The sequence below is a fragment of the Aquarana catesbeiana genome, linkage group LG02 (assembly GCF_042186555.1).
Source record: "Aquarana catesbeiana isolate 2022-GZ linkage group LG02, ASM4218655v1, whole genome shotgun sequence".
NCBI classification, from domain to species: domain Eukaryota; kingdom Metazoa; phylum Chordata; class Amphibia; order Anura; family Ranidae; genus Aquarana; species Aquarana catesbeiana.
Window position 1 is genome coordinate 278,871,295 of NC_133325.1, and position 21,464 is coordinate 278,892,758.

Sequence of the window (21,464 nt, forward strand, 5' to 3'; positions counted from 1 at the left end):
CGCAAGGCACATCCTATACCTTTCTAAACTTAAAGGAGGCTTTGGTCTCCCTAATATCACCAAATATTATCAGACCATGCACCTGGCTCAACTGGCCAAAATATCACATGACACAGGAAATACCCTTGTGGCACTGGAGTAGATAGATTGTGACCCCCTATCTGAAGCCAATTTATTATGGCTCTGCCCAAGAGACCACAGATCACTAAGCAACCCAATAACCTGTCATTCCTTAGCTATTTGGGACAGACTCAAAAGTAAGTTCGGGTTCCAATCTCCTTATAATCTGTTCCTATCATTCCTCTGCAACCCAGCCTTCTGTCTTGCCTGGACCTCCCCCTCATCATTTCACAGGTGGTCCTCTGCTAACCTAATTTGAGCCCACAAGTTTACGACTCCTGATGCGTTTAAGTAATTCCCGACGCTCTGTGAATTTCATGGCATTCCCAATTTGGAAATTTTCTGCTATGATGGATTATTGAAGGAAAAAATGGCCAAAGCCGAGGGTCAGACAATTCATTTGACAACTGATTTGTGGACAGCTCCCAGCGGTCAACACGCTTTCCTGTCTTTGACTGCACACTGGTGGCAGGCCACTGTGCCTGTTGGTGGTGGCACTGGTGTAAGAGTTCAAACTCCATCAGGAAGCAGGTCTGTAGCGCAAGACCAGCAGGGTTATCAAGCTTTCCTGCTCCACACAGAAGTCCGTGATGACCAACACAGCTCTGCCAACATATTGCGGGCAAATAGATCAATGTTGGCCAATTGGTTTGGAGAGCGGGCAGTCACCAATGTCTCTGTTGGGTTCATTGTGACAGACGGAGGTTCAAACATGGTTAAAGCTCTCCAAGATGGATCTTTTGTCGGTGTGCGCTGTTCTGAACACATACTGCATTTAGTGGTCAAAGGTGCAATCCCAGTGGAGAAAAACAACAAGATTGCTCAAATCTTGGACCTTTGCAGAAAGATTGCAGGGCATTTCCACCACAGTGTAGGGGCTAGTCAACTGTAGAGGGAGGAGCAAGAACAATCAGGGCTCCCCATACATCGCCTGAAACAAGATGTCAGCACCCGGTGGAACTATACCCTGGAAATGCTGGAACGCATTTTGGAGCAAAAGACAGCCATCCACAATCTATCATCCCGCCACAGCATCGGGATTGATTCCACACAGGGACGCGATGACTGGTGTATAATTGGGCAGCTCGTTTATGTCTTAAAACCCTTTCGGAATGTGATGGAAAACTTGAGTCAGAGCAATGCCAGCCTAGGACAGGTCATACCCTTGTTTACCTATCTCATAGATAAGATGGGATCGTTCCTAGAAAACAGTGAGCCTTTTTGTGGCAGCCCACTTCATGCCGATGTAGCATCTTTCATCAGAAAGCTACAAGCTAACTTAAATGACCGTGTCCGCAAAAGCCCTGAACTCATGCTGGCTTCCCTGTGTGATCCCAAGATCAAAGGTAAACTGGCAGTCAGAGACAACAGCCTCTCCTACTGGAAAGAAAAATTGATTGAAAGGGTCCGGAATTTGCAGCAACAGAGATGTATGACGGATGAGGCCAGTTTGGAAGATTCACCTGCCATGTCTGCTATTCCAAGGCCTGGCACCATCACTCAAAAACAACAGAGTGGAGCATGTGCATGTTGGGTAGAGGCACTTGACAATCTGGTGGATGCAGGTCAAGCAGCAGGTAATCGAGAGGAGAGCAGTGCCTCTGAAATGGTCAGGGCCTACCTATAGGAAGCACCTTTGCTTCCTACAGAGGACCCTTTGACCTATTGGGATCGTAAGAAAAGTTTGTGGCCTGGTCTTTGCCTGGTTGCCCAGCAACTACTATTCTGTCCTCTAACCACTGTGCAAAGTGAGAGAGTTTTCTCTATTACTGGGAATATCCTTAATCCACACCGTTCACAACTAACACCCCATTTGATGGAACAAATAACTTTCCTCAAATTTAACCTCCCCAATCTGGGTTACCCTACCCTTAACTCGTGAGACCTGAATCATTGTTACAATGTGAAGATAGATGGGACTAGAGTGACTTGAGTGTGCGTGATTGCATGAATGAATGTAGTGTGAATGGACAGTGAAGATAGATGGGACTCAGAGGAACCATCCAAATGTTGAGGAAAATCATTTTTTTAATTTTCTTACCACTTGACACAATAGCAGTTGTCTACTTGACTTTGGTGTGACCCCAAGATTTAAATAAAATTATATTGATTTAAGCAATCCAAAATTTTCCCTTTATTCATTCCATCACCCTTTTTTGTAATGAATGTTGTGTAGAGTGACTAGAGTGTGCGTGATTGCATGAATGAATGTTGTGTGAATGGACAGTAGCAAGGGTTGAAGCCTTGACGTGGTGCTACTGCTCACGTGTTGCTGTCTTTGTAAATACAAATATCAACATGTGCTAATTTAACCATTTTTGTTTGATGGTCTGGAAATAAGAGACAATGATTAAAGATGACCTCAACAGCATGACAGTTCCTCTTGAGGGAGAGACTGTCAACTCAAGGATCAGAATATGCTACCAACACAACATAGCACAAAGAAGCATACAGTTAGAAATGTGATTCTATGCAAGATAGATTCGTTGGTCACTGCTGAGCTGCATCCAGATGCCCAGGAACCCTCCCATTTACCATCTCTGACCCTGGGGACACCAGGGCCCTCTCTGATCCTCCGCTTGTTTCATGACCATCTGCAATTGTCCAAAGTCACCAGTGTGAGTGAGTAATCTACCCTGCTGCCATGTTACTCAAGCCCTGGAAATGATGACTGCCTGTCAGGTCACCTTGAGGCTAGGTGACAGATGCACTCTGTAGGAATCGGAAGTGCATCGCTAGGTAGTGGACCCTACGACTGACTGCTGTGGATTGAACCCTGGGAGGTTCAGAAAGCAGGTCTACTGGATCACTAACACAGATCCCACTGGGAGCTAGAGCATAGATTCCCCAGGGCGTGGAGTCTAAGAGCCAGCAGGTGTTCACCAGAGCCTCTAGTGGTGAGGATGGACTGCGCTGCAGTCTGGCTCCAGGTCGCGGCCCCCAGGGTCTCACAGCTCATGCTCACGGTAGACTACAGGAGAAGAGGAAAGAGGCAGCAGGCTGGAACAACAAGCAAGTAAGGGATAAGCCAAGGTCGGGGCCACAAGCAGACAAGGACAACAGAGTACACGCCAAGGTTCAGGGTCACAGGCAAACAGGGATGGTCAGGGACACGCCAAAGGTCAGGGTCACGAGCAGACAGGAATAGTAGAGAACAGGCCAAAGTCGGTTAACTGGAATCAGACATAGGAAACACAGCCAGTACACATGAAAGCTAACACACAATGGTTGATCAGCACTGCTGGCTTGCAGTGCACAGGTTAATATAGGGTTCCCTGATAGGAGCTGGGGTGGAGCCATGCTAGAAGAGAGCTTACAAAAGCAGTCAGGTGAGGGTCAGCTGGTCTCTAGAGATGAACACATGGAGACAGGTATGCTGACAGACAAACTCTATTGAATAAGCATGACACTGCCCTTTGAACTGTTGCCCCTTGTGATTGCGTTAGCCTGTGAACCTCTGTCCAGTTAACTGTTGCCCTCATGATTGCAAGCCTGCAGCCTATGTCCTGTGAACTGTTGAGGACTGTATAGTAACCCCTGCTGTAACTATCTGCTGTGTATTCTGGTGGAGGGAAAGCTGAACGGTGTGACTGGACACAATACATGGGATTACCCTTTGCACATTGAAATAGTGTAGAGAGAAATCTCATCAATTTTCTAAGTTCAGCCTGATGGTTAAATGTAGAAAAACTACAATTATAAGGCCTCTAGTAAGTTAGTAACAATATATGGACTAGTTCATTTAGATAAACATCAAACAAATCTAACAAGGAAAGCAAAACTCAAGAAAACAATTATTTCTGAACACATTTTTTTTATTTTTAACATAAACAAAACAAACAAAAAATTAAAAAAAAAAAAAATTAAAGTACATTCTCGCCCAACCTGGTGACCAGTCGCTGTAGGGACATATTAATCCCAGCCAACTGGTCACCAAGGTACCGCGTAGCCTCAAGGTGTCTCCGGAGCCACATAGTGACGGAGCTGCTGGCGATTGTGGAGGGCCAAAGACCGACACAGCCTCCGGGTTACTGCAAATTGTCTCTCTTGGACCTCCACAATACGCCGCAGATAATCCGTCACATGTGGCTCTGGAGGGTGGGGGATGTGTACTTGTTCTGGAGCGGATGAAGGCTGCACTGGGGAGGAGGCAGCAACAACAATGGGTGTGTCACTGTCCAGGTGGGGGTATGTTGAAGGGTGGAGGACTGTAGAAACCACTGGGGACTCAGAAGGACAGTCAGTCCAACTAGACGCGGGCAGGTCCAGGCCTTCATCCACAGGGTGCAGTTGAAGGATGAAGACTTCACCTATGAAGAAAAGAAAATACATTGGATAGATAGATAATACAATACACATGGCTTCTTCACCCTAACATTATATAAAGGCAAAGATCTCCCAGCCCTTGTAGACAATCTTGTAACATCTTGAGATGTTTTCACTTCCATACCAGTTTTTCATTTTTGATATTTAGTGCGATGCACCTAATCAATTTGTGTGTAGGAGATAGTGGTGTCTGTGTCAATTCGCTGCATCATACCAAGTTTGCAGAGCTGTGCAGGAAGGTGTAGTACTACTTTACTGTACTCTGACCGGGGCGGAGCTGAGTGTCCTCCCCGGCCAGAGTACAAAGGGATTCCCCTCTACACATCGAGCAGTGTAAAGGGGAATCTCCCAAAGATTTTATCCGCTTGGTCGCACGGGCGGCTGGAGAAAATCTTAAGGTGTAATGGATGCCTAAGTGTTACTGCTAACTAATCTACCTCATCCAGACTGACAGACTTTGGCAAATATGGAAGATCAGTTGCACTTGCAGAAAAACATATCAGCTATACCAGCTTTTAACATTACACTCACCAAAGAGAAGCCATTCAAGCCATTGCATTTGGGATGACCTAATAAAAAGTTGTTTAATAAAATATAGCAGGCTACTTTTTAAAGTTGATAATTTTGTAAGGCCACTGATTGTTGAATAAGCCCCACTTCTGTTCTAGGCTAGTTAGGTTACTCACTTCTGGTCTAGTCTAGGAGGTATAACAGGTATAACATAATGAGAAAAGTGTTAATGCATGCATTAGGGGCATGCCAGAGATTGAACATGTCCAGGGACTGCCAGCCAATAGCTGGAGATTCTTTTCTGACACACCCCCTCCAGCCTGCTGTGTTATTCATAATGATTAACAGTGATTGGCTCAGACTGGGAATCTGAACTGCAGCAAGAAGGTGGCGTGATCAGGGACAATGAAGGGTTAGTGTGTGGGTGTGGCGCTGTCCTAATTTGTAAGTCGTGTGTAGTCAAATCATATGTGTAAAGTTGCATATGAAATATAAACCAGAATCGCATATACCTAATATATACCACTGAGGAAATATTAACAAGCACAGGTCATGCTAACAGGAAGACTGGAATCAGCTGCAGAGGGGAACTAATATAATTAATAATTCCAGCTAAACCGAAGCCTTGCAGAATAAATCACAAGCTATTCTAGACAAGGTATGCCATCAGCATTTCATATTTAAAATACTATATTTGCCTGAAAAATACAAAAAAGTTATGCTTACTCCCTGGATCTGCCGCGTCTGGCTGTTCTGCCGCATCCCCAGCAGCCTCTACAGGGCAGGTCTCCTCCACCTCCTGCTCAGCCTCAGTAGCTGTTGATTAATGATAGAAAAGAACATTACAATCTGCAGTGTACAACAATCTCACACATTAGTACAAGAACATTGAAACATGTATGATCACTCAGCAGATACCAGCAAGATTATACTAACTTAATGTGGGCGTTGCTGCCTCAACCTCATCCTCAGTCTCCCCCTCTGACTGGATGACACCTATTTATAAAGGAGAAATGATGAACGTTAATAAACGTAAATAAATATACTGTAGTGTAAATAGATAAAATGAATTATCCATTAGCATGGCAATACAGGGCAGGTCACTAACGTTTATCTACAAGGCAGGGACATGCATTCACTATTTAGAAAAAATAATTAAAAAAAAAACAAATACTTACCTGTCCTGATTCTAGTGGTGCCGGCGAGTGCTAGGTGCACCGCCACTGATCAGGCACCTCAGTTCAGAGCGGCGACGTTCTATCAGATTACGTAAGTTACGCAATCGCTTGCGTTACCTGACAGAGCGTCCCAGAGGCTCTACCTGTCATGTCACTGCATGAGCGAGAAGCAATGACACTGGAATCAACAATGGAAGGCTGGACAAATGGAAAAGGAATCACTGTATTAGTGTCACTACTACAGTACTTACTGCACGTTGATGACGTGGAGGACTGCTCCTCCGTCCTCTGCCTTCGGTGGCGCTGGGCCTGGAGACAATCTTTAAATAAAATCAAACAAATCACGGTAAATGACTATGTTGCGTTGCATGCTTGACAAAAAAAATGTCCTGCACACAATGCAATGCTGACACCAACCTTGATGAGCCAGCAGCTTTCTTATCTCATCCTCCCCTACAGCTGCTAAGAGCTCCTTCTCATGGGGGAGGAGAGGTACCTGCTTTCCTCTGCGCCCCGACTGCCTGCGCTTATGCGCTATGGAACTGCAAAACAAACAGAGAAGAGAAACGGGTTCCACAATTAAACTACAATTGTAATCTGAAAATGACATCAACACATGAAACACATGTAGAATGAACCCGTAGAATGAAACAATGCAAATTGAATTTTTGGATTAGGCACATTTTTTCATGTAGTACAAGGTTTGCACATTTATTTATTAACCAAATTTATTGTAAGAAAAACGTATGCTTTTTTGGTGCACAATTAATAATAATAGACAGGACTGGGATTGTGCCGAGTAAATGTCCATTGTGTCCACTCCAGTCCACCTTTCTATTACGCGCTTGTGTGAACTGTGTATAGTGTAAAATTTCCTTTCTTGTTTCTTTTGCAAAGCATTAACCCACTTGCTGATGTGGACCCCCCCCATAGTAACTAAACATATGGCAGGTCCGCAAGCTGGTTAAGTCCAGCCGCCGTAACACTTTTTTTTATATATATTTATATTTAACTTATTTATTTTTCAATAACAAAAAATGTAAAACCCAGCGGTGATCTAATGCCACCAATAAAAGCTCTATATGTGGTGGGAGAAGAGCATAAATTTCATTTGGGTAGTACATCGCAGGAGCGTGCAGTTTAAAGCTGCAATGCGCTAAATAGCAGAATATGGCCTGGTCAGAAAGGGGGCGTAACCTACAGGAGGTTCAGGTCAAGTGGAACTTAAAAGCACTTACTGCTCAGTTTAGTGATAACTAACTAAGAACAAATAACGGGCATGGAAATATTCCTCTTAAAATGATTGTGGCGATAATATAGAACATGTGCAACTGCAAACTATGTGTAGGCTAGGCACACCTATGCGCAAATTTGTTTTTTCACAGGAGGGAGGATAAATTGAAAATTATTTATTCCTTTTTAAAAAAAAATTTTACTTAACTTTACTGACATCACATGTGACAGCAATAATATATGTTTATGTGTGTGTGTAAAATCAGTGCATTTTTGGAGCTTGTATCATTGTATAAATGACAATGGTCCCAAAAAGGCATCAAAAGTGTCCGATGTGTCCGCCATAATGTCGCAAACACAATAAAAATCGCTGATTGCCGCCATTACTAGTAAAAAAAATTGTTAATAAAAGTGCCATAAAACTATCCCTATTTTGTAGATGCTATAACTTTTGCACAAACCAATCAATAAACGCTTATTGCAATTTTTGTTACCAAAAATATGTAGAAGAATACATATCGGCCTAAACTGAGGAAAAAATTTGTTTTTTATAGATTTGTTGGGGATACTTATATAGCAAAAAGTAAATAAAAACCGCAGAGGTGATCAAATACCACCAAAAGAAAGCTCTACTTGTGGAAAAAAAAGGACGTCAATTTTGTTTGGGAGCAACGTCACACCACCACGCATTTGTCAGTTAAAGCGTTGCAGTGCCGAATCGCACAAAGTGGCACGGTCATTTGGCAGCCATACCTCCGGGGCTGAAGTGGTTAAAATGTAAAAAAAAAAAATAATCAGACACATTATTTACCGTTTTATGTCGCTGAATTTTTTGCGACAGGCAGTCGGGTCACGCCGATGGCGATAGGTCTCCTCGACCTTCCTGAAGATCTCCTCCCACTTCTCCCGCTTCCACTCCGCAGTGGTTTCCCTGGAGCGGGGGCCACACAGCTGCATCCAGCAAGGAAGCGTTTCCCTTACAAGGACCTGGGACTCAATGTGAGTCCACATAAGGTTACGCTTCCTGCTGGTTGCAGATTGTGTCCCCCTCCTGCGCCCATTTTTGTATGCTGCCTCCATAGAAGGCCCAGAATGTTCAGAAACGTCCTCCTCCATGCTTTCATGGGTTGCTGCTGGTGCTGCCATTGCCATATTATCTCTTTCTTTCTAAGCCAGACACAGCGTCGAATTTTGCGGCCGCACTTCCGCACTTCCGATTGAGAAACGAATGTGAAAGTTTGGTTGGCTGACTGCTGGGGCAGAGTAGACCAATGAGCATGAACGATGAAGATTCGAAACAGTAACGAAAACATGCAAACGTAAATCTTTGGCTTATGGTGTCTGTCGAAAGTTAGAAGATTCAACGGAGCAGCTAAACAAACTGTACGATGCTGCTATCGTACATTTCCGGTCGAATGCATCCCGGAAAATTCGTCTGGAATGTACGATTGCGACGTCGTACAGTTTAGTTGCTCCGTCGAATCTACTTTGAACATTCGACAGACACCATAAGCCTTTAATGACAGATTCGACCTTAATTCATTTCGATTTTCGGACCAATGCAAGTTTTTAATGAAAAACGAAATAAAGAAAAACGAATTTCGGGAGTAACTAAATAAATTAATTTTTCGGACGAAAACGAAATTCCGAAATGAAATATTCAGTGTGCACATGTCTAGTAAAAAGTACCCACATGCGGTATAATCTCCACCATATATGCTCAACCTTTGGACCCACCATCTCACATGCCTATATCCTATGCAGCTAAGTGGGAGAGAGATCTGGGTCTCCATCTAGACACCAGAGACTGAATGGAGATCTGGGAGGCTACTAAGTCAACGTCACAGAATACAGTGGCGCTGGAAACAAATTACAAAATTCTTCTGCGCTGGTATCTGGTCCCTGCCTGTATTGCCAAATTACATTCCACTTACCCTCCCAAATGCTTCCATGGCTGTCTAAATACAGGTACACATCTCCACATCTGGTGGACTTGCCCACTGGCCCAAACATTGTGGACTGAAATTTTCTATATTCTCTCAACATTATTCAAAGGGCCATTGGACCCTAATCCAGCCACAGCCCTACTCAATAAAAAGATCCAAGAAGTAACCCACCCACAATTTAAACGCCTCTTGCAGGTTACTACTGCGGCGAAGAAAACCATTGCGAAGGCCTTGAAATCTCCCCACCTTAGCATTACAGAAACTAAAAACAGGGTCACCAGAGCCATGATCCATGCCACAGTGGAAGCAATTCTCTTGGACAAAGTTAAAAAATACAAACACCTATGGAAACCTTGGGTGGATCACTATCTGCCTTCTGACTTTGATTAAACTCTACTGTCCCCATAACCCCCCCTTACTTATGTTGCTAAGAACCACTGGACAAAGATCACTAATCCTCTCTCATACTTCACCCCCCCGGGGCCAACCCTCGCTCCTTCTGTCCCCCTCTCCCCTCTTAGTTCTCTTTCTCCCTACTTCCTCCTATTACCCCCTGTCCTCCTGTCCCTCTTCCCTACCTCCCCTCTAGCTTCTCTCTCTCCTTCATTTCTTTCTATCCTCCTTCTTCAGATTGCACAGCCTCAGTCTATCACGGACTACTCCAAATAGGGACAGCCCATCCATACAATAGCATGAAGACGATAGCAGCACCTATCGTCACACAAACTCTACTCCATTCATTCTCCCTAAAAATAGCTTATGGCATTCCCCCAAACTGTCCAGCTCAATATCCCTCTACATACTCCTAATGTTATATGTTGTTTTTTGAAAGTTATATTGCAAAGCAATTCATGTGAGTTTAGTGATCCTGAGTGGAGATCCTTCTCTCCCTGCCTCCCATGTTTGACCTATCTGAGTAGTTGGGGTTAACTGCACACCCATACAAAGAGTTACGCAACAACTACCGCACGTTAATCAACTGTTATGAATGCTTTTCTCACCAAACTAATATGGGCTGCTCCCCACGTATTTGGCATGCTATTCAATTTGAATTCTACGACTATTTCTGTACTTGTTTGTTATCCTTTTCTTCTTGTACCAATAAAATTATTTGAACAATGTTATTAATGTGATTTTGCATTTGTTTTGAATCTTATTTTTAATAACATTTCATAGCAATGATGATTTATCCAGCCAACCTTTAGGCAAAAAGAAATTAGCTCTAGACCTAAAATGACCCTTTCACATAAGTAAAATGTGTCAAAAATGCACGTACATTTAAAGAAGAGATGGAATACTTAGCTTTCCCATTGCTCTCTCCACTGAACTTTGCTTTGTTGTTAAGAAATGGTACACTGAAGTCCTCTGGCAAACTGACACATCTGGGATCTTATAGGTCTTCTGAAGCTCTCACTAGTTCCCCCTGCTGACCTCCACTTCAGTGTTGCCTCCTGTAGTGATGCAGGGATCATTAGAGGAATCAGTTAAAGCTGTGGGGGGCCCAGGGGAATGATACTCCCAGAGGGTATGTGCTTGCTTGATACATTTTACTTACTGTATGTGACAGAGTCTATTTAGCTTTTGAGAGCTTATGTGTAACTGTAACTTCTGCTGCAAAACAGGAAATTACAAGCACATAATGTAAATTTATGGATGATTGTTTCCTTGTGATAACCATCTTTTTTAAAACATGTGGGTTATTAGAAAACAAAGAAAATCCTATTTAGTCTGTTCTTTTCTGTTTTTTTTTCTGTTTTTCATGTATTATTCCTATTGATTATATTATAAATTATTTATGTTATACATTCAATTAACATATGTCATTGTAATTTACTTAAAAATGAAATCCAGACAGTCATAAAGGACACACCAAATTCAGATCTTTGCTAATGAATACATTCATGAATTTATTTATGTTTAAATGCAAGTTATCAACAATAATTTGATTAGTTACAGTATCTCACAAAAGTGAGTACACCCCTTACATTTTTGTAAATATTTTATTATATCTTTTCATGTGACAACACTGTAGAAATTACACTTTGCTACAATGTAGTAGTGAGTGTACAGCTTGTATAACAGTGTAAATTTGCTGTCCCCTCAAAATAACTCTACACACAGCCATTAATGTCTAAACCGCTGGCAACAAAAGTGAGTACACCCCTAAGTTAAAATGTTCAAATTGGGCCCAATTAGCCATTTCCGCTCCCTGGTGTCACGTGACTTGTTAGTTAGGTCTCAGGTGTGAATTGGGAGCAGGTGTGTTAAATTTGGTGTTATCGCTTTCACTCTCTCATACTGATCACTGGATGTTCAATATGGCACCTAATGGCAAAGAACTCTCTGAGGATCTGAAAAAAAGAGTTGTTGCTCTACATAAAGATGGCCTAGGTTATAAGAAGATTGCCAAGACCAAGAAACTGAGCTGCAGCACGGTGACCAAGAACATACAGCGGTTTAACAGGACAGGTTACACTCAGAACAGGCCCCGCCATGGTTGACCAAAGAAGTTGAGTGCACAAGCTCAGCATCATATCCAGAGGTTATCTTTGGGAAATAGACATATGAGTGCTGCCAGCATTGCTGCAGAGGTTGAAGGGGTGGGGGGTCAGCTTGTCAGTGCTCAGACCATACACCGCACACTGCATCAAATTGGTCTTCATGGCTGTCGTTCCAGAAGGAAGCCTCTTTTAAAGATGATGCACAAGAAAGCCTGCAAACAGTTTGCTGAAGACAAGCAAACTAAGGACATGGATTACTGGAACTATGTCCTGTGGTCTGATGAGTAGGAATGAGCTGAACACCCCCCTGTTCGGTCAGAACATGCGAACAGGCAAAAAATGTGTTCAAACACGCGAACACCGTTAAAGTCTATGGGACTCGAACATGAAAAATCAAAAGTGCTAATTTTAAAGGTTTATATGCAAGTTATTGTCATAAAAAGTGTTTGGGGACCTGGGTCCTGCCCCAGGGGACATGGATCAATGCAAAAAAAGTTTAAAAAATGGCCGTTTTTTTGGGAGCAGTAATTTTAATAATGCTTAAAGTGAAATAATAAAAGTGTAATATTCCTTTAAATTTCGTACCTGGGGGGTGTCTATAGTATGCCTGTGTGCAGGGGCGCATGTTTCCCGTGTTTAGAACAGTCTGACAGCAAAATAACATTTCAAAGGAAAAAAAGTCATTTAAAACTACTCGCGGCTATTAATGAATTATCGGCCTGAGTTCATTGATAAAAACGGCATGGGATTTCCACACAGGGGAACCCCAAACCAAAATTTTTTAAAAAATGGCATAGGGGTCCCCCTAAATTCCATACCAGGCCCTTCAGGTCTGGTATGGATATTAAAGGGAACCCCGGACAAAATTTAAAAAAAAAATGGTGTGGAGGTCCCCCTCAAAATCTATACCAGACCCTTCAGGTCTGGCATGGATTTTAAGGGGAACCCTGTACCAAAATTTGAAAAAAAATGGTGTGGGGTCCCCCCAAAAATCCATACCAGACCCTTATCTGAGCACGCAACCTGGCAGGCCACAGGAAAAGAGGGGGGATGAGAGAACGCCCCCACCTCCTTAAATGTACCAGGCCTCATGCCCTCAACATTGGGAGGGTGCTTTGGGGTAGCCCCCAAAGCACCTTGTCCCTATGTTGATGAGGACAAGGGCCTCATCCCCACAACCCATGCCCGGTGGTTGTGGGGGTCTGCGGGCGGGGGGTTAATTGGAATCTGGAAGCCCCTTTAACAAGGGGACCCCTAGATCCTGCCCCCCATGTGAAATGGTAAGGGGGTACTTTTACCCCTACCATTTCACAAAAAAACTGTCAAGAATGTTAAAAATTACAAAAGACAATTTTTGACAATTCCTTTATTTAAAGTCTTCTTCCTTCGGTTTCTTCCTCCATCTTCTTCTTCTTCTTCTGGTTCTTCCTCTGGTGTTCTCGTCCGGCATCTTCCTCCATGGCATCTTCTTCGCTTCTTCTTCTCGGGCCGCTCCGCATCCATGATGGGAGGCTCCCGCTGTGTGACGCTTCTCGTCTTCTGACGGTACTTAAATAACATAGGGCAGGGCCACCCGGTGACCCCGCCCCCTCTGACGCACGAGGACTTCCCTGTGGCATTCCCCATGATGTCAGAGGGGGCGGGGTCATTGGGTGGCCCCGCCCTCTGTTATTTAAGAACCGTCTGAAGACGAGAAGCATCACACAGCAGGAGTCTCCCATCATGGATGTGTAGCGACCCGAGAAGAAGAAGGGAAGAAGATGCCGCGGAGGAAGATGCCGGACGAGAACACCGGAGGAAGAACCAGAAGAACCAGACGAAGAAGAAGATGGAGGAAGAAACCGAAGGAAGATAGAAGAAAGAAGATAGAAGAAAGAAGATGGAAAAAAGAAGATTTTAAATAAAGGAATTGTCAAAAACTGTCTCTTGTCATTTTTAACATCTTTGATAGTTTTTTTGTGAAATGGTAGGGGTACTTTTGTACCCCCTTACCATTTCACACGGGGGGGCGGGATCTGGGGGTCCCCTTGTTAAAGGGGGCTTCCAGATTCCGATAAGCCCCCCGCCCACAGACCCCCACAACCACAGGGAAAGGGTTGTGGGGATGAGGCCCTTGTCCCCATCAACATGGGGACAAGGTGCTTTGGGGGCTACCCCAAAGCACCCTACCAATGTTGAGTGCATGTGGCCTGGTTTGGTTTAGGAGGGGGGGCGCTCTCTCATCCCCACTCTTTTTCTGCGGCCTGCCAGGTTGCGTGCTCAGATAAGGGTCTGGTATGGATTTTTGGGGGGACCCCACGCCATTTTTATTTTAAATTTTGGCGCAGGGTTCCCCTTAAAATCCATACCAGACCTGAAGGTATGGAATTTAGGGGGACCCCCACGCCATTTTTTTAAAATTTTGGTTCGGGGTTCCCCTGTGGGGAAATCTCATGCCATTTTTATCAATGAACTTTTATGTGTATTGTCGGACCAACAATTCATGAATAGCCGCGAGTAGTTTTAAATGACTTTTTTCTTTTGAACTGTCATTTTGCTGTCAGACTGTTCTAAACACTGGAAACATGCACCCCTTTACAGGCATACTATAGGCACCCCCCCAGGTACGAAATTTAAAGGACTATTACACTTTTATTGTTTCACTTTAAGCATTATTAAAATCACTGCTCCCGAAAAAACTTTTTTTGCATTGATACATGTCCCCTGGGGCAGGACCCAGGTCCCCAAACACTTTTTATGACAATACCATGCATATAAGCCTTTAAAATTTGCACTTTTGATTTCTCCCATAGACTTTTAAAGGGTGTTCCGCGGCTTTTGAATTTGCCGCAAACACCCCAAATTGTTTGCTGTTTGGCGAACTGGCGAACAGCTGATGTTCGAGTCGAACACGAGTTCGACTCGAACTCGAAGCTCATCCCTACTGATAAGACCAAGATAAACTTATTTGGTTCAGATGGTGTCAAGCGTGTGTGGCGGCAACCAGGTGAGGAGTACAAATACATGTGTGTTTTGCCTAAAATCAAGAATGGTGGTGGAAGTGTCATGGTCTGGGGCTGCATGAGTACTGCCTGCACTGGGGAGCTACAGTTCATTGAGGGAACCATGAATGCCAACATGTACTGTGACATACTGAAGCAGAGCATGATCACCTCCCTTCAGAGACTGGGCCGCAGGGCAGTAATCAAACATGATAACGACCCAAGCACACCTCCAAGGCTATCACTGCCTTGCTGAGGGTAAAGGTGATGGACCTAAATCCTATTGAGCATCTGTGGGGCATCCTCAAATGAAAGGTGGTGGAGCGCAAGGTCTCTAACATCCACCAGCTCCGTGATGTTAGCAAGGAGTGGAAGAGGACTCCAGTGGCAACCTGTGAAGCTCTGGTGAACTCAATGCCCAAGAGGGTTAAGGCAGTGCTGGAAAATAATGGTGGCCACACAAAATATTGACACTTTGGGCCCAATTTGGACATTTTCACTTAGCGGTGTACTCACTTTTGTTGCCAGCGGTTTAGACATTAATGGCTGTGTGTTGAGTTATTTTGAGGGGACAGCAAATTTGTACTGTTATATAAGCTGTACACTCACTACTTTACATTTTAGCAAAGTGTCATTTCTTCAGTGTCACATGAAAAGATATAATAATATAATATAATAAGATATAAGATATATAATAAAACATTTACAAAAAAATGTGAGGGGTTTACTCACTTTTGTGAGATTCTGTATATGAAAATGAAGTGCTCGTGTTCCGTGACTTTCAATTATTCCTTGATGAGTGTTTAAACTACACAGCAAAAGTCCATATGATAATTGTGTCTTCATGTGTTGTGCACACATGACCCCCACTGGGTGTACCCTCTCCTTAGGGGCTTAAAAAATGAGCCTGTAATTGATAGCAATAGCTTGCAGAGATCCTCCTTTGCCTCCTTTATCCTATGCAGGTTTATGGGACACTTACAGTATATGGAACACAGGCAATCTGCTACTTCCGATAATAACCCAGCTCAGAGGTCACTATTTTCTCCTGGTATGTTCAGGAACTCTCCTCATATACATCACATGCAGTAAATGACAGAGACATGCAATAGCGTGATATCAGTTAAAAAGCTTTAATTGCAAACAGAACTCCACATATATATAAAACTCACATTTCAAATAGATAAAAAATGCCTTTCAAAGTACTATAGTGCTGAGTAGGGATGAGCTTCGTGTTTGAGTCAAACCCATGTTCAACTCGAACATCGTCTGTTCGATCGTTCGCCGAAATGCGAACGATATGGGCCGTTCGCGCCAAATTCGTGTGGCGCGTCACGGCCCATAATTCACTGCGACATTGCAGTGCATTGCTGGCTGATGATTGGCCAAGCATGCACTATGACCCGCATGCTTGGCCAATCACAGCGCCATCTGAACAGAGAGCCGTAATTGGCCAAAGCCAAGGAGGCTTTGGCCAATTATGGCTCAGGGGATTTAGTACACGCCCCACACTATATAAGGCCACCTGCACGGCGGCCCTGTGTAGTGTGTGTTCCAGCGTGGAAAGAGATAGACAGAGAGACAGTGTCATTTGATTTAAGTTAGATAGTTTAGGCAGGACAGTCAGTGAGTTAGCTGCACTAATGCTGTGTACACACGAGCGGACTTTACGGCAGACTTTGCTCGGCGGACTTTACAACGTACTTTACAACGGACTTTCCGAATGAACGGACTTGCCTACACACGATCAACCAAAGTCCGTCGAATTCGTACGTGATGACGTACGACCAGACTAAAATAAGGAAGTTCATAGCCAGTAGCCAATAGTTGCCCTAGCATGGCTTTTTGTCCATCGAACTAGCATACAGATGAGCGGACTTTTCGACTGGACTCGAGTCCGTAGGATAGATTTGAAACATGTTTCAAATCTAAGTCGGTCCAACTTTTGAGAAAACAAAGTCCGCTGGAGCCCACACATGATCGAATTGTCCGACGAAATCCCGTCCGCCGGGCAAAGTCTGACGTAAAGTCCGCTCGTGTGTACGCGGCATTACAGTGTATTGTGTATATATATATATGCATCCCAGGTGTTGTGTATATATATATATATATATATATATATATATATATATATATACACTGTATTCAGTTTAGCTAGATCTGTTCCTGTTAACTTCCTACTGACAGGCAGGCTTGTCTTGTTACAGTATTTACAGCTACCTGAAGAAAATTGCTGGTGTTCTTTTGATCCTATTAGTACCACAGTCAGGCAGCTAGACTATTTACAGTTAGTGTAGTGTGTCCTCCTCACAGTGTTCAGTTAAAGCTACAAGTTAGTTTAGTGTGACCTCTGCACAATGTTCAGCTAAAACTACAAGTTAGTGTAGTGCGTCCTCCTCACAGTGTTCAGCTAAAGCTACAAGTTAGTTTAATGTGACCTCTGCACAGTGTTCAGCTAAAGCTACAAGTTAGGATAGTGCGTCCTCCTCACAGTGTTCAGCTAAAGCTACAAGTTAGTGTAGTGCATCCTCCTCACAGTGTTCAGCTAAAACTACAAGTAAGTGTAGTGTGACCTCTGCACAGTGTTTAGCTAAAGCTACAAGTTAGTGTAGTGCGTCCTCTTCACAGTGTTCAGCTAAAGAAAAGAAACAAGATTTCCGCGCTCACAGACCAAAGGCTTGCAGCCTCCCCTTACTCACCCCCCACAGGGATGAGGTAAGCAAGTATAGTAATATATGAATAGGGGCAGGTGGCACTACCTAAATTGGATACGTAAAGTTAAGTGTTAGCTGAAAAGCTATATATACTGTGTACTCTCCTAAAAGTGGGCTAAACAGTGCATTTGTTCAGAAAAAACATATTTAAAAAGTGTATATGTGCCCAATGGGATTAGTATCCCGTACCTAAGGGTGCCGACAAATATATACAGGTATAGCAAAAAAAAAAAAAAATATATATGTAAAACAGGTATACCAGAAAATTCATCAGTGGTGGTGACACCAATTGTAAATACTAAGTGTAGCAGTAACACAGCCCCCCTACTGATGTGTAAGGGGTTACCATAGACCAAATCGTCCTTCCGACTGTTATACTGGCTGGAGATGAGTCTATATTCAGTCCACAGCCAGTGCCATAAACTGGTTGAATATTCACACTATATCTCCACTGTGCACAATATGTTAAGCTGGTGAAGCAAACACAGCCCCCTTCTTCACCATAAAAACAACCAAGTGTAAATTGTGACAGCATATAAAAAAAACAAAAATGTGCCAAAGATATATCAAACGTGGCAAAAATGTAAAAAATACAAAAAAATTAATTAAACTATAAAAGTCAGTATTCTGAAAGTCCTAATTTGCAACCAATTCATTCAGGAGTTCCTGCGTAGAGTGACTTTAGTGATGGCAGCGATAAATATCCAGTGACTTAGGTGCTCCCCCTCAAGGGTCTCCACTCACCAGCTCCCCGCACCCCTGCAGGGGTAATAGGCATCTAATATCACCGATGTTGTCTTGGAATCCAATGGGGTTGTCCCTAGGGGGCTTCCGCTCCGGGTGTGGGTGTCCTTCAGGGTTTAGTTTTCTGCATAGCTGTGCAGTTATAAAGTGATCTGTGCAGGGTAAGGCACACTTCCTCTATCTAGAGGGGGAGCACCTAAGTCACTGGATATTTATCGCTGCCATCACTAAAGTCACTCTACGCAGGAACTCCTGAATGAATTGGTTGCAAATTAGGACTTTCACAATACTGACTTTTATCATTTAATTAATTTTTTTGTATTTTTTACATTTTTGCCACGTTTGATATATCTTTGGCACATTTTTGGTTTTTTTATATGCTGTCACAATTTAAACTTGGTTGTTTTTATGGTGAAGAAGGGGGCTGTGTTTGCTTCACCAGCTTAACATATTGTGCACAGTGGAGATATAGTGTGAATATTCAACCAGTTTATGGCACTGGCTGTGGACTGAATATAGACTCATCTCCAGCCAGTATAACAGTCGGAAGGACGATTTGGTCTATGGTAACCCCTTACACATCAGTAGGGGGGCTGTGTTACTGCTACACTTAGTATTTACAATTGGTGTCACCACCACTGATGAATTTTCTGGCATACCTGTTTTACATATATATATATATTTTTTTTGCTATACCTGTATATATTTGTCTGCACCCTTAGGTACGGGATACTAATCCCATTGGGCACATATACACTTTTTAAATATGTTTTTTCTGAACAAATGCACTGTTTAGCCCACTTTTAGGAGAGTACACAGTATATATAGCTTTTCAGCTAACACTTAACTTTAAGTGTTCAGCTAAAGTTACACGTTAGTGTAGTGCGTCCTCCTCACAGTGTTCAGCTAAAACTACAAGTTAATGTAGTGCGAGCTCTGCACAGTGTTCAGCTAAAGCTACAAGTTAGTGTAGTGTGTCCTCTGAACAGTGTTCAGCTAAAACTACGAGTTAGTGCAGTGCGACCTCCGCACAGTGTTAAGCTAAAGCTACAAGTTAGTGTAGTGCATCCTCGGAACAGTGTTCAGCTAAAGCTACAAGTTAATGTAGTGTGTCCTCCTCACAGTGTTCAGCTAAAACTTCAAGTTGGTGTAGTGCGAGTTCTGCGCAGTGTTCAGCTAAAGCTACCTGTAGAAGGTTGGTAGTGTTTTCCTGATCCTATCACTACCGCAGGCAGCAAAATAAGCCACAAGTTATTTTTTTGCGAGCTCTGCACAGTGTTCACCTAAAGCTACCTGTAGAAGGTTGGTGGTGTTTTCCTGATCCTATCACTACCGCAGGCAGCTAAATAAGCTACAAGTTAGTGTAGTGCGTCCTCCTCACAGTGTTCAGCTAAAACTACAAGTTAGTGTAGTGCACTGTGTTCAGCTAAAGCTACAAGTTAGGGTAGTGCATCCTCCTCACAGTGTTCAGCTAAAACTACAAGTTAGTGTAGTGCAACCTCTGCACAGTGTTCAGCTAAAACTACAAGTTAGTGTAGTGCGTCCTCCGCACAGTGTTCAGCTAAAACTACAAGTTAGTGTAGTGCGACCTCTGCACAGTGTTCAGCTAAAGCTACAAGTTAGTGTAGTGCGTCCTCCTCACAGTGTTCAGCTAAAACTGCAAGTTAGTGTAGTGCGTCCTCTGCACAGTGTTCAGCTAAAGCTACAAGTTAGTGTAGTGCGTCCTCCTCATAGTGTTCAGCTAAAGCTACCTGTAGAAGGTTGGTGTTTTCCTGATCCTATCACTACCGCAGGCAGCTAAATAAGCTACAAGTTAGTGTAGTGCATCCTTCTCACAGCGTTCAGCTAAAACTACAAGTTAGTGTAGTGCACTGTGTTCAGCTAAAGTTACAAGTTAGGGTAGTGCGTCCTCCTCACAGTGTTCAGCTAAAGTTACAAGTTAGTGTAGTGCATCCTCCTCACAGTGTTCAGCTAAAACTACAAGTTAGTGTAGTGCGTCCTCTGAACAGTGTTTAGCTAAAACTACAAGTTAGTGTAGTGCGACCTCTGCGCAGTGTTCAGCTAAAGCTACAAGTTAGTGTAGTGCATCCTCTGAACAGTGTTCAGCTAAAACTACCAGTTAGTGTAGTGTGACCTCTGCACAGTGTTCAGCTAAAGCTACAAGTTAGTGTAGTGAGTCCTCTCAACGGTGTTCAGCTAAAACTACAAGTTAGTGTAGTGCGACCTCTGCACAGTGTTCAGCTAAAGCTACCTGTAGAAGGTTGGTGGTGTTTTCCTGATCCTATCACTACCGCAGGCAGCTAAATAAGCTACAAGTTAATTTTTTGTGAGCTCTGCACAGTGTTCAGCTAAAGCTAGCTGTAGACGGTTGGTGGTGTTCTCCTGATCCTATCACTACCGCAGGCAGCTAAATAATACAAGTTAGTTTTTTGTGAGCTCTGCACAGTGTTCAGCTAAAGCTACCTGTAGAAGGTTGGTGGTGTTCTCATACTACAGGCAGGCAGTTGATTTTGCTAGCTGCAGTATCAGTATATATATATATATATATATATATATATATACCAGCTTAGTGCAGCTACAGGCCATTAGTATGTCTGGAAGGCCAACAAGGAGAGGCAGACAGGCACAAGCCAATAAAAGAGGGCAAGCAGGCTCTGTGTCTAGAGGCAACAGTGCTGGTCGTGGAGACGGTGCATCCTCATCAGCACGTGGCCGTGAGACGCACTTGGCCTTTTTTTCGGCAGCTGGCCGTGTTGAGCTGCAACATGCGGAAGACTTGGTTAAGTGGATGACCAAGCCGTCCTCATCCTCCTCATCCTCTCTCACCCATGCTCAGGGTACTTTGTCTGACAAAGCAGCTGCCAATGCGGCCTCTTCCCTCGGCTCAATGGCATCAGTGACTCCTTCCCTAGCCCCACCATGTCCTCCTGAGGAGTCCCTCAAACTGTTTGACCACAGTTTTGGGTACATGCTCCAGGAAGATGCCCAGTGTTTAGAAGGCTCTGATGATGATACTGAGCTAGATGAAGGCAGTAACATGAGCACGGACAGAGGGGGTGCCCAAGAAGGACAGCAATCTGGCAGTCATTCTCCCCCTGCTGCAGCATACTGCCAGGTTTGCTCCAGTGATGAGAGGGAGGGGATGATGAGGTCACTGGCTCAACGTGGGTGCCTGATAGGAGAGAGGAAGAGGAGGAGGCACATCACCAAC

The 21,464-nt window shown here is 43.7% G+C and overlaps 1 protein-coding gene across 1 annotated transcript in view; it reads right to left on the minus strand.

Moving 5' to 3' along the window:
* Positions 1-4,000: 4,000 nt before the first annotated feature.
* LOC141126839 (uncharacterized) overlaps positions 4,001-21,464 on the minus strand; it is a 79,788-nt gene continuing 62,324 nt past the window's right edge. The window contains exons 2-6 of the mRNA XM_073612833.1: positions 6,552-6,676; positions 6,386-6,454; positions 5,893-5,952; positions 5,683-5,772; positions 4,001-4,430 (exon numbers count right to left, since the gene is read on the minus strand). Coding sequence (XP_073468934.1) covers positions 4,072-4,430; positions 5,683-5,772; positions 5,893-5,952; positions 6,386-6,454; positions 6,552-6,676 — 703 coding nt within the window. The 3' untranslated portion in view covers positions 4,001-4,071. The remainder of the gene's footprint in view (positions 4,431-5,682; positions 5,773-5,892; positions 5,953-6,385; positions 6,455-6,551; positions 6,677-21,464) is intronic.